Source organism: Engystomops pustulosus, chromosome 10 (genome assembly GCF_040894005.1).
Source record: "Engystomops pustulosus chromosome 10, aEngPut4.maternal, whole genome shotgun sequence".
Lineage (NCBI taxonomy): Eukaryota > Metazoa > Chordata > Amphibia > Anura > Leptodactylidae > Engystomops > Engystomops pustulosus.
In genome coordinates, this window is record NC_092420.1 from 102,638,163 (window position 1) to 102,651,858 (window position 13,696).

General features: G+C 50.6%; 1 protein-coding gene across 3 annotated transcripts in view; it reads left to right on the forward strand.

The window, feature by feature from the left end:
• The window catches only part of AK5 (adenylate kinase 5), a 142,183-nt gene that overhangs the window by 28,446 nt on the left and 100,041 nt on the right, over positions 1–13,696 (forward strand). For all 3 annotated transcript variants that reach the window (XM_072127987.1, XM_072127986.1, XM_072127985.1), the window contains exons 2-3: positions 663–849; positions 1,175–1,342. In XM_072127987.1, coding sequence (XP_071984088.1) covers positions 681–849; positions 1,175–1,342 — 337 coding nt within the window. In that variant the 5' untranslated portion in view covers positions 663–680. The remainder of the gene's footprint in view (positions 1–662; positions 850–1,174; positions 1,343–13,696) is intronic.

Consider the following 13,696-nt stretch of genomic DNA (forward strand, 5'->3'; position numbering starts at 1 on the left):
CACAGAGCACAGCAGTGTGAGGTCTGATTACACACCTCTCCAGGGGCAATACCTAACACTATGTGCAGAGAGCACAGAGCACAGCAGTGTGAGGTCTGATTACACATCTCTCCAGGGATAATACATAACACTGACTGCAGAGAGCACAGAGCACAGCAGTGTGAGGACACTCCAGTGCAATCCTGGCTTATAATTACATATTTCACAGTCCTACCGCGTGCAGAGAGGTATTATTACATATCTTCTTAGGGATAATACCCCTGCACTGTCGTTATTGCCCCCTTTGCCCTAGCATCCAGTACTCCAGCTCCGGGGGTCTCTCTGTATCTGTGCACTGGTGCTTGCCATGTGTTTGCCACATGCAGCAATGAGGGGCCCTGCTTCCCTGCATGATTACCTCCTTCCCAAAGCAGCGCCACATCTGTCCTCAGGCCGTGCCTGGTATTGCAGCTCAGCCCCATTGTCTTCACCCTAAATATTCTGGAAATCATCTGTTCTAGTCATTTTCACCTCTTATCACTGTGCATTCCATCAGTCGTCTTGGTTATTATCACATTATTATCTCGGTCTGTGATAATCCTCATCGTATAGAAGCGACGACACCTGCAGATTACAGCGAAAGCGTCTGATGTAACCGCTGAATATCTTCTCCCAATTATCAGGGGCTTCTCAATGGATTGATGTGCTACCGACCCGACGATCCGGTGGATTACCTGGAAAACTGCCTACAAAAAGTCCGGGAATTGGGAGGATCAGAAAAAGTCAAGTGGGACACGTTTGTGGGACCGGACAAGAGAAACTTACCCCCGCTCAATGGCGGACAAGCGCGGAGATCCTTCTTCAGGAATGGTAAGAGCTGTAAATAAGGGAATAAAATCATCACTTACAACGTTGTATCCAAATGATCAGAAAAGAGTCACATTTTGAGACAATGTATTCCTCAAGGCTGCAGGGCAAAGGTCACTCCGGACGCCTTTGCCTTTGGCACTGTTGTAACTAGAACCTGCATGTCCTGAAAGCTGAGATCCATATCTTTACATTGTCACCAGAAGCATCTGCTATAGAGTCCAAGGGGATGGCATCTCAAGGGCTGCCTCTATCAGTGACTCTTTTCTTACTGTATTTTTTCTATATGTCCGATCCTTTATATAATGACTTTGTTCTCTTTCCTCAGTTCTGCCAGAGAGTTGTAACTTCCCGTATCGGCGATATGACCGGCTGCCCCCCATCCACCAGTTCTCCATAGAAAGCGACACGGACCTCTCCGAGACGGCAGAACTGATAGAAGAGTATGAAGTGTTCGACCCCTCCAGACCACACCCAAAAATTATCCTTGTGATCGGTACGTGAAGCCTAATTATTTATTTATCATTGATTCTCACAATCCTTCCTGATAAACCGGGGACACTTACCCCAAGATCCGGGCACCGGGACTGTGGGATCTTCTTATATCTGTTATCCATGGCCTCCTTCGTCCAAAATCAAGCTAATGAGACAAAAGGGCTCCTGGGGTTGTCTGTGCTGTAGCTTCAAAGGCTTTTACACTGCATGAGCACTTGCCCTCCCACTGTGTGAGATTAGAGCAGGAAGAGAAAGGAGGGAAGTGCTGCGGAAACCGGGAGACTCAGTGTAACAGCCTGTGAAGCTTCACACTGAGGGGCTCAGGTAAACCCTCTCCTCCCGGGGCTCTTTTAAGGTTATTAGCATAATTATAAAGTTGATTTTAGGAGGCCATGGATACCACAGTCCCGGTGCCTGGATCTAGGAGTAATGTCCCAGGTTTATCAGGATGGATTTTCTTATAAAAGCAATGTCTAGTTTCTAATCATTTTTAGAAGTTTTTCCTTTGTAGAGAGACTGTAGAGCTTCTCCTGCACTGGAGGACCATGCTCGCACATTTAGAACTTGAACCTCCCATTGCTTCTGATAAACACATTATCTTCCCTATGGGGGAGGGGGCCGCAGGGTTATCTAAGCCTCCAGCTGTTAGGAGGAGGAGCCTCTCACTGCTCCCCCTCCCCTCTCCATAGAACTGTACTGTAATCTGACGCCACCGGGAGCTTCTGTCTTGTTACCAGCAAGAGAGAATTCAGCAGAGAGTCAAATAATATTATCAAGAAAGGGGGAGGATGAGAAAAGCCAAAGTAAGAGGAGAAGGAAGCGCTTTCCTCTGATTACACAGTTTCTTGCATTCATTTGTACATTTTTGCAAGATTTGTTGAAATGTTTGTGACCCCTTAGAGATATTTGTGTCCATTTCCATCTAAATATTTCATGTCATCACTTGGACAGATAGAAAAATGTGTGACTGGTGTTTGGGGTGAAGCGCAGAGATGTTCCCCAATGACCTGACAACAGATTCCATATTTAATTAATTGAATATCAAATGAATTCTTTTTATTTAAATAATGTATTCGGCCCCATGTACGGGAACATAATGGGGGCTGATAATGGTGCGCCCGGATATAGGTCCCCATGGGCGCCTCATCGCACTGTGACCGTGTATGGAAATATATAGCACATGTCCTGTATATCTCCGCTCTACGGCGCCGGCCTGCGCTGCTCCATGGAGAGGGGAGGGGTGCGCAGCGCTCTCCTCCTCTCCCGCACGCTCATGTGTCCCGGCCGTTAGTCTGCATCAGGCCTTATATGGACACAGTGGGGGTCATTTACTAAGGGCCCGATTCGCGTTTTCCCAACGTGTTACCCGAATATTTCCGATTTGCGCCGCTTGTACATGAATTGCCCCGGGTTTTTGGCGCACGCGATCGGATTGTGGCGCATCGGGGCCGGCATGCGCGCGACAGAAATCGGGGGGCGTGGCCGAACGAAAACCCGACGTATTCGGAAAAACCGCCGCATTTAAAAACCGGAAATGTGTCGCTTGGGGAGCGCTCACCTTCACCTTCTATGGGATGGTGCATTCCGGGGCGTTAAGATTATTTTCGGCGCTGCAGCGCCACCTGGTGGACGGCGGAGGAACTACCATCTTAAATCCCAGCCGGACCCGAATCCTGTGCAGAGAGCGCGCCGCTGGATCGCGAATGGGCCGGGTAAGTAAATGTGCCCCAATGTTGTCAGCAAAGCAGATGATAAATGTCTCAGGTTTGGAAGCTTGTGTAACAAGTGTCCTCTTAGACCACGACCCGGTTGGTGGACACTTGGTTATTGGATGCAGAGTTACTGGGGATATAGGAATATTTTTTGCTTTCCTCGGGATGGGGGCAATCCATCAATTACACAGAGAGACACGGACGTAGTACTAGCTGTGTCCATACATCATGGATAAAGAGAAGGCAGCATTATCTGGAGGAGGATCAGTGTCTGTGTAACCTAGAGAAAAAGACAAAGTACTATCTGTGCCTAAGTCATTTCTGGGATGCACCTGTAGGCAGCATTTACATATTTTACAGAGAGAGGCAGGAGCCATATCATAGACGACCATTGGTTAACCAGTTACCCAATGCATTGTTCTGGATAGTTTTTTGCCCTTTGTGGTTTAGTGTTTGAACTTTGTCGACTATTTTTGGCTACTGAGGGAGTTTTTGCCCGGACAGATGATTCGCTAGAGAAGGAATGTCAGCTTCTACTTCTCCCTGCAATGTAAAGCAGCTGATCAGTAGTGGACTCACTCACCTGTTGGATAGGTCACTAATAGTTTGGGGTCCAAAAAAAACCCTTTGTTAAAAGGGATTAAACTCACCTGACTCCTCTGCTGCCACTGGGATTATAAAAGTCTCCAGGTCCATGCTGCGCTCAATTCAAGAGTCTCCAGGTCCACACTGCGCTCCTTGTTCTTCTTCAATCCCGACGCTGCTAAAAACGCTGGGAACCAATATACTACAGACGGAGTTGCCAACTTCTACTTCTGTTTATAATGTAGAGCAGCCGATCAGTAGGGGAGCCAATTCCTCTTTGGATAGGTCTGGGGGTCAAAAAGTACCACCTTTAATAAAAGGGATTATACTCACCGACTTATCTACTGCGGCTATCATTTCAACAGTTTCCTGTGCTCCTTTCAACAGTTTTGTGGTCCACACTACGCTCCTTTCAACGTTTTTGTGCTCCACACTGCGCTCCTTTCAACAGTTTTGTGGTCCACACTGCGCTCCTTTCAACAGTTTTGTGGTCCACACTGAGCTCCTTTCAACAGTTTTGTGGTCCACACTGCGCTCCTTTCAACAGTTTTGTGGTCCACACTGCGCTCCTTTCAACAGTTTTGTGGTCCACACTGAGCTCCTTTCAACAGTTTTGTGGTCCACACTGCGCTCCTTTCAACAGTTTTGTGGTCCACACTGCGCTCCTTTCAACAGTTTTTTTGGTCCACACTGCGCTCCTTTCAACAGTTTTTTGGTCCACACTGCGCTCCTTTCAACAGTTTTGTGGTCCACACTGCGCTCCTTTCAACAGTTCTTAGGTCCACACTGTGCTTCTTTCAACAGTTCTTAGGTCCACACTGAGCTCCTTTTAACAGTTTTGTGGTCCACACTGCGCTCCTTTCAACAGTTCTTAGGTCCACATTGCGCTCCTTTCAACAGTTCCCAGGTCCACACTGCGCTACACTTTCTCCTTCAACCCCGACACTGCAGAAAATGGTTGTTAAGCCCAGACAGCCAATCACTTGCCAAGGCAAGTCGTTACTACAGCCAATGATTGGCCATTTCCTGCCGTGTCTGGACCAATGAGGACCCAGGAAGCATCGGGGCAGAGGTAATAGGGGATTGGTGGAGAATAAAGCTGGGCTGTAATGGTGGCACCAGGACTTGAGTGATACAAGTGATGTATAAGACACATATTCTCTTCCCCGTCCTATCCGCTCAGCAGGACGTCACTGTGTCAAAAAATCGACTCCTTAAACACCATCTGCAGCATAAATCCCTGATAAATGTGTGAAATCCCTTCCCACAGGACCGAGCTACATCCACCCCCGTAACACCGAGCCATCACTCCTGCAGCTCCTTCTCTTATCTGTCAGAGCGTCCAAACCCTTTCAATAATGAATCAGCAGCAATTAACCAGCTCCCGAAGTGTTAATGTGGGAATGGACCCAGCGCTGCCGCTGCTAATCTGATGAGGGTGAGCGGGTGAGCAGCAGGTACCTACCTGCACCTGGATCACAGCTTTTTCCTACTTGTTTTTATACTTCACGTTCTACCGTGAACACAGGAACGCGCTGTGAATGCTGAGGACAGGATCCAGATGTGGCCACGAGATCGGGGACTCTCTGTACTGACTCTGCGGGAGGCAGAGACCGCTCCAGCATCATGATATATAGTGCTGGAGTGTCCAAAACATATTCATCCAACCTCTGCCCAGTGGGTGCCAGGGCTCCGCTGTGATGGGTCCACATGAACCCCTGCGCATACGCAGAGCACCTGGTGAAGCCGCGGGCAGTATACCTGTGCATGGTGGGGATATCGGGAAACTGTGCAGTGATGCGAGGTGTAGTATCCTCAGCTTCACCAGGTGCGCATGCGCCAGCAGCACCTGAGGAACCATCTAAGCGCACACACTGCAACTTTCATCCAGATTTCAGGGTCAATGTAGGTCTAGATCCGAGGGGTGACTGTAGGTCTAGATCTGAGGGGTGTCTGTAGGTCTAGATCTGAGGGGTGTCTGTAGGTCTAGATCTGAGGGGTGTCTGTAGGTCTAGATCCGAGGGGTGTCTGTAGGTCTAGATCTGATGGGTGACTGTAGGTCTAGATCCGAGAGGTGTCTGTAGGTCTAGATCCTACGGGTGACTGTAGGTCTAGATCTGATGGGTGACTGTAGGTCTAGATCTGAGGGGTGACTGTAGGTCTAGATCCGAGGGGTGACTGTAGGCCTAGATCCGGGGGGTGACTGTAGGTCTAGATCCGAGGGGTGACTGTAGGCCTAGATCCGGGGGGGTGACTGTAGGCCTAGATCCGGGGGGTGACTGTAGGTCTAGATCCGAGGGGTGACTGTAAGTCTAGATCCGAGGGGTGTCTGTAGGTCTAGATCCGAGGGGTGTCTGTAGGTCTAGATCCGAGGGGTGACTGTAGGCCTAGATCCGGGGGGGTGACTGTAGGCCTAGATCCGGGGGGTGACTGTAGGTCTAGATCCGAGGGGTGTCTGTAGGTCTAGATCCGAGGGGTGTCTGTAGGTCTAGATCTGAGGGGTGACTGTAGGTCTAGATCCGAGGGGGGTGACTGTAGGTCTAGATCTGAGTGGTGACTGTGGGCCTAGATCTGGGGGGTGACTGTAGGTCTAGATCCGAGGGGTGTCTGTAGGTCTAGATCCGAGGGGTGTCTGTAGGTCTAGATCTGAGGGGTGACTGTAGGTCTAGATCCGAGGGGGGTGACTGTAGGTCTAGATCTGAGTGGTGACTGTGGGCCTAGATCTGGGGGGTGACTGTAGGTCTAGATCCGAGGGGTGACTGTAGGTCTAGATCCGAGGGGTGACTGTAGGTCTAGATCCGGGGGGTGACTGTAGGTCTAGATCCGAGGGGTGACTGTAGGTCTAGATCTGATGGGTGACTGTAGGTCTAGATCCGAGGGGTGACTGTAGGTCTAGATCCGAGGGGTGACTGTAAGTCTAGATCCGAGGGGTGACTGTAAGTCTAGATCCGGGGGGTGACTGTAGGTCTAGATCCGGGGGGTGACTGTAAGTCTAGATCCGGGGGGTGACTGTAGGTCTAGATCCGGGGGGTGACTGTGGGTCTAGATCCGAGGGGTGACTGTGGGTCTAGATCCGGGGGTGACTGTAGGTCTAGATCCGAGGGGTGACTGTAGGTCTAGATCCAGGGGTTGTCTGTAGGTCTAGATCCGGGGGGTGACTGTAGGTCTAGATCCGAGGGGTGACTGTAAGTCTAGATCCGGGGGGTGACTGTAGGTCTAGATCCGAGGGGTGACTGTAAGTCTAGATCCAGGGGGTGACTGTAGGGCTAGATCCGAGGGGTGACTGTAAGTCTAGATCCAGGGGGTGACTGTAGGTCTAGATCCGGGGGGTGACTGTAGGTCTAGATCCGGGGGATGACTGTAGGTCTAGATCCGAGGGGTGACTGTAGGTCTAGATCCGGGGGGTGACTGTAGGTCTAGATCCGAGGGGTGACTGTAGGTCTAGATCCGGGGGGTGACTGTAGGTCTAGATCCGGGGGGTGACTGTAGGTCTAGATCCGGGGGGTGACTGTAGGTCTAGATCCGGGGGGTGACTGTAGGTCTAGATCCGGGGGGTCGGCCGCTCTTGTCCCTTCACGTCTCGTTGTTAGTAAAGGCAGAACTGAATGTAACACATTATTGTTCCTAATTAATTTCTTGATCTCGGAGGCTCGTTTGACACAAGTTAATTAACTGAGTCCTAATTAATTTAGTCATAAAGCCAGTAATAAAGTCTGACATGTAATGACATCGCTGCAGTGCAGAACATGGAGTGGGGGGCTCCGGCGTCCCCCCATCTCCATGGATACTCCGGGGATCCGGGATAAATTACTGGGAAAATGGGGACAACAAAAACCTGGTGGTGGAAAATGTAGTAAAACAACTGAGCCACTAACATTTCACTGTGTACGGCACTGATGGGAGTGGTAGTCCTGTGCGACATACATTCCTGCTGTGTATGGCACTGATGGGAGTGGTAGTCCTGTGCGACGTACATTCCTGCTGTGTATGGCACTGATGGGAGTAGTAGTACTGAGTGGCTCACATTCCTGCTGTGTATGGCACTGACGGGAGTGGTAGTCCTGTGCGACGTACATTCCTGCTGTGTATGGCACTGATGGGAGTAGTAGTACTGAGTGACTCACATTCCTGCTGTGTATGGCACTGATGGGAGTAGTAGTACTGAGTGACTCACATTCCTGCTGTGTATGGCACTGATGGGAGTGGTTGTCCTGTGTGACTCACATTCCTGCTGTGTATGGCACTGATGGGAGTGGTAGTACTGTGTGACTCACATTCCTGCTGTGTATGGCACTGATGGGAGTGGTAGTCCTGTGTGACTCACATTTTACTGTGTATGGCACTGATGGGAGTGGTAGTCCTGTGTGACTCACATTTCACTGTGTATGGCACTGATGGGAGTGGTAGTCCTGTGTGGCTCACAATCCTGCTGTGACGGTGGCTGAGATTCTGCTTCTCGGTAACCGGACTCCCATGCGGCTCCAGTCACTGTGTATAGCACTGATGGGAGTGGTAGTCCTGTCCTCTGCTATCTCCAGATATGACCTGCTGTGCTCAGAGCCTCGTTGTCATGATCCGGGTCCCTGGGGTGCACCAGTAATGAGGCGAGTTGAGCCTCTTTCCTCAGGCAGCACCAACTGCAGCAAGATGGCGGGTAGCACCAGGGGCGCAGTTATCTGCTACAAAGCAGGACCTGGCACTTTAAAATAATGGGGCTCATTTACTAAGGGCCCGGCGCCAGATTTCTGTCAGACTTTGCACATTCTTTTAGGTGTAAACTACTAGCACAGATATAAGAAGCGACCGCCCTAAATATGCGTCACACGCGACTGTTTCATGGTGCTGCTGCGCTGCTTCCGTGAGACACGGATTAGGGGGCGTTCCAGCGATCATTCGGACCGTGTTTTGGATTTAACATGCACAGTCGCACGCCCTGTGTTAAAGGTGAAAGAGAGCAGATCCAGCTTCCAAATGATGACAGGAGTACGATAACATTCACGGCTTTATTCCATTCCGTGCCATGGGATATAAACGCGTTTCGGATATAAGCGATCCTTATTCACCACTGAACGTGTTGCCATGAATTTGGCCCTTCCCCAACTTTTTTGTGGTGCACCTTTAACCTAGGGCGTGCGACTATGTTAAACTTTGCATGTTAAATCCGGCGCACGGTCGGACTGAGCACCGGAAAGCCCCGCTAAGTTGCATTGCATGGAGGCAGCGCAGCTGCGCCACAAAAGGGTTGCATGCGACACAATAGCGACACAGACACTTCTTATACCAGTCCAAGATGTTTACACCTGAAACAACGTGCAAAGTCCATCAGAAAACTGGCGCAAAGCCCTTAGTAAATGAGCCCCTTTATGTCAGAGGGGGGGCCATCCTATACCTCGCCCCACGTCCCACCACTAGAGGCCACCGATCAGCACGTTCTGTACATAGAATAGAAAACTTGATGTTGACTGGAAAATCCCTTTAATATCTGGAAATTGTCTGAATAAAAACAATAGAAAAAACACAACTGACCTTTTATAGGTCCCTGTTTCGGCACCGGCTCCTGCACCGATGTGTACAGGTCAGTACCGGGGCCCGTCCCCAATTGTGGTGGAAGTGACCCGGCTGCTGTCGCTGGAGGAGGAGCCTCTTATAGATAAATTACCCCTGTAATCTCCCAGGACAGGGGTAATACAGGCGGCTGCTGTCACTGGAGGAGGAGCCTCTTATAGATAAATTACCCCTGTAATGTCCCAGGACACGGGTAATACAGGCGGCTGCTGTCACTGGAGGAGGAGCCTCTTATAGATAAATTACCCCTGTAATGTCCCAGGACTCGGGTAATACAGGCGGCTGCTGTCACTGGAGGAGGAGCCTCTTATAGATAAATTACCCCTGTAATGTCCCAGGACACGGGTAATACAGGCGGCTGCTGTCACTGGAGGAGGGGCCTCTTATAGATAAATTACCCCTGTAATATCCCAGGACACAGGTAATACAGGCGGCTGCTATCACTGGAGGAGGAGCCTCTTATAGATAAATTACCCCTGTAATGTCCCAGGACACGGGTAATACAGGCGGCTGCTGTCACTGGAGGAGGAGCCTCTTATAGATAAATTACCCCTGTAATCTCCCAGGACACGGGTAATACAGGCGGCTGCTATCACTGGAGGAGGAGCCTCTTATAGATAAATTACCCCTGTAATGTCCCAGGACACGGGTAATACAGGCGGCTGCTGTCGCTGGAGGAGGAGCCTCTTATAGATAAATTACCCCTGTAATGTCCCAGGACACGGGTAATACAGGCGGCTGCTGTCACTGGAGGAGGAGCCTCTTATAGATAAATTACCCCTGTAATGTCCCAGGACACGGGTAATACAGGCGGCTGCTGTCGCTGGAGGAGGAGCCTCTTATAGATAAATTACCCCTGTAATGTCCCAGGACACGGGTAATACAGGCGGCTGCTGTCGCTGGAGGAGGAGCCTCTTATAGATAAATTACCCCTGTAATGTCCCAGGACAGGGGTAATACAGGCGGCTGCTGTCACTGGAGGAGGGGCCTCTTATAGATAAATTACCCCTGTAATCTCCCAGGACTCGGGTAATACAGGCGGCTGCTATCACTGGAGGAGGAGCCTCTTATAGATAAATTACCCCTGTAATGTCCCAGGACACGGGTAATACAGGCGGCTGCTGTCACTGGAGGAGGAGCCTCTTATAGATAAATTACCCCTTTAATGTCCCAGGACACGGGTAATACAGGCGGCTGCTGTCACTGGAGGAGGGGCCTCTTATAGATAAATTACCCCTGTAATGTCCCAGGACTCGGGTAATACAGGCGGCTGCTGTCGCTGGAGGAGGGGCCTCTTATAGATAAATTACCCCTGTAATGTCCCAGGACTCGGGTAATACAGGCGGCTGCTATCACTGGAGGAGGAGCCTCTTATAGATAAATTACCCCTGTAATGTCCCAGGACTCGGGTAATACAGGCGGCTGCTATCACTGGAGGAGGGGCCTCTTATAGATAAATTACCCCTGTAATGTCCCAGGACACGGGTAATACAGGCGGCTGCTGTCACTGGAGGAGGAGCCTCTTATAGATAAATTACCCCTGTAATGTCCCAGGACTCGGGTAATACAGGCGGCTGCTGTCGCTGGAGGAGGAGCCTCTTATAGATAAATTACCCCTGTAATCTCCCAGGACAGGGGTAATACAGGCGGCTGCTGTCGCTGGAGGAGGGGCCTCTTATAGATAAATTACCCCTGTAATGTCCCAGGACAGGGGTAATACAGGCGGCTGCTATCACTGGAGGAGGAGCCTCTTATAGATAAATTACCCCTGTAATCTCCCAGGACAGGGGTAATACAGACGGCTGCTATCACTGGAGGAGGAGCCTCTTATAGATAAATTACCCCTGTAATGTCCCAGGACTCGGGTAATACAGGCGGCTGCTGTCACTGACGAGGAGCCTCTTATAGATAAATTACCCCTGTAATCTCCCAGGACAGGGGTAATACAGGCGGCTGCTGTCACTGGAGGAGGAGCCTCTTATAGATAAATTACCCCTGTAATGTCCCAGAACACGGGTAATACAGGCGGCTGCTGTCACTGGAGGAGGAGCCTCTTATAGATAAATTACCCCTGTAATGTCCCAGGACACGGGTAATACAGGCGGCTGCTGTCACTGGAGGAGGAGCCTCTTATAGATAAATTACCCCTGTAATGTCCCAGGACACGGGTAATACAGGCGGCTGCTATCACTGGAGGAGGAGCCTCTTATAGATAAATTACCCCTGTAATGTCCCAGGACTCGGGTAATACAGGCGGCTGCTATCACTGGAGGAGGGGCCTCTTATAGATAAATTACCCCTGTAATGTCCCAGGACACGGGTAATACAGGCGGCTGCTATCACTGGAGGAGGAGCCTCTTATAGATAAATTACCCCTGTAATGTCCCAGGACTCGGGTAATACAGGCGGCTGCTGTCGCTGGAGGAGGAGCCTCTTATAGATAAATTACCCCTGTAATGTCCCAGGACTCGGGTAATACAGGCGGCTGCTGTCGCTGGAGGAGGAGCCTCTTATAGATAAATTACCCCTGTAATATCCCAAGACACGGGTAATACAGGCGGCTGCTGTCGCTGGAGGAGGGGCCTCTTATAGATAAATTACCCCTGTAATGTCCCAGGACACGGGTAATACAGGCGGCTGCTGTCGCTGGAGGAGGAGCCTCTTATAGATAAATTACCCCTGTAATCTCCCAGGACAGGGGTAATACAGGCGGCTGTTATCACTGGAGGAGGAGCTTCTTATAGATAAATTACCCCTGTAATGTCCCAGGACACGGGTAATACAGGCGGCTGCTGTCGCTGGAGGAGGGGCCTCTTATAGATAAATTACCCCTGTAATGTCCCAGGACACGGGTAATACAGGCGGCTGCTGTCGCTGGAGGAGGGGCCTCTTATAGATAAATTACCCCTGTAATGTCCCAGGACACGGGTAATACAGGCGGCTGCTGTCGCTGGAGGAGGGGCCTCTTATAGATAAATTACCCCTGTAATGTCCCAGGACACGGGTAATACAGGCGGCTGCTGTCGCTGGAGGAGGGGCCTCTTATAGATAAATTACCCCTGTAATGTCCCAGGACTCGGGTAATACAGGCGGCTGCTATCACTGGAGGAGGAGCCTCTTATAGATAAATTACCCCTGTAATGTCCCAGGACTCGGGTAATACTGGCGGCTGCTATCACTGGAGGAGGGGCCTCTTATAGATAAATTACCCCTGTAATGTCCCAGGACACGGGTAATACAGGCGGCTGCTATCACTGGAGGAGGAGCCTCTTATAGATAAATTACCCCTGTAATGTCCCAGGACTCGGGTAATACAGGCGGCTGCTGTCGCTGGAGGAGGAGCCTCTTATAGATAAATTACCCCTGTAATCTCCCAGGACAGGGGTAATACAGGCGGCTGCTGTCGCTGGAGGAGGGGCCTCTTATAGATAAATTACCCCTGTAATCTCCCAGGACTCGGGTAATACAGGCGGCTGATATCACTGGAGGAGGAGCTTCTTATAGATAAATTACCCCTGTAATGTCCCAGGACAGGGGTAATACAGGCGGCTGCTGTCACTGGAGGAAGGGCCTCTTATAGATAAATTACCCCTGTAATGTCCCAGGACACGGGTAATACAGGCGGCTGCTATCACTGGAGGAGGAGCCTCTTATAGATAAATTACCCCTGTAATGTCCCAGGACTCGGGTAATACAGGCGGCTGCTGTCACTGGAGGAGGAGCCTCTTATAGATAAATTACCCCTGTAATGTCCCAGGACTCGGGTAATACAGGCGGCTGCTGTCACTGGAGGAGGAGCCTCTTATAGATAAATTACCCCTGTAATGTCCCAGGACAGGGGTAATACAGGCGGCTGCTGTCACTGGAGGAGGAGCCTCTTATAGATAAATTACCCCTGTAATGTCCCAGGACACGGGTAATACAGGCGGCTGCTGTCGCTGGAGGAGGAGCCTCTTATAGATAAATTACCCCTGTAATGTCCCAAGACACGGGTAATACAGGCGGCTGCTGTCACTGGAGGAGGAGCCTCTTATAGATAAATTACCCCTGTAATGTCCCAGGACACGGGTAATACAGGCGGCTGCTGTCGCTGGAGGAGGAGCCTCTTATAGATAAATTACCCCTGTAATGTCCCAGGACACGGGTAATACAGGCGGCTGCTATAGCTGGAGGAGGAGCCTCTTATAGATAAATTACCCCTGTAATGTCCCAGGACACGGGTAATACAGGCGGCTGCTATCACTGGAGGAGGAGCCTCTTATAGATAAATTACCCCTGTAATGTCCCAGGACACGGGTAATACAGGCGGCTGCTGTCACTGGAGGAGGGGCCTCTTATAGATAAATTACCCCTGTAATGTCCCAGGACAGGGGTAATACAGGCGGCTGCTATCACTGGAGGAGGAGCCTCTTATAGATAAATTACCCCTGTAATGTCCCAGGACACGGGTAATACAGGCGGCTGCTATCACTGGAGGAGGGGCCTCTTATAGA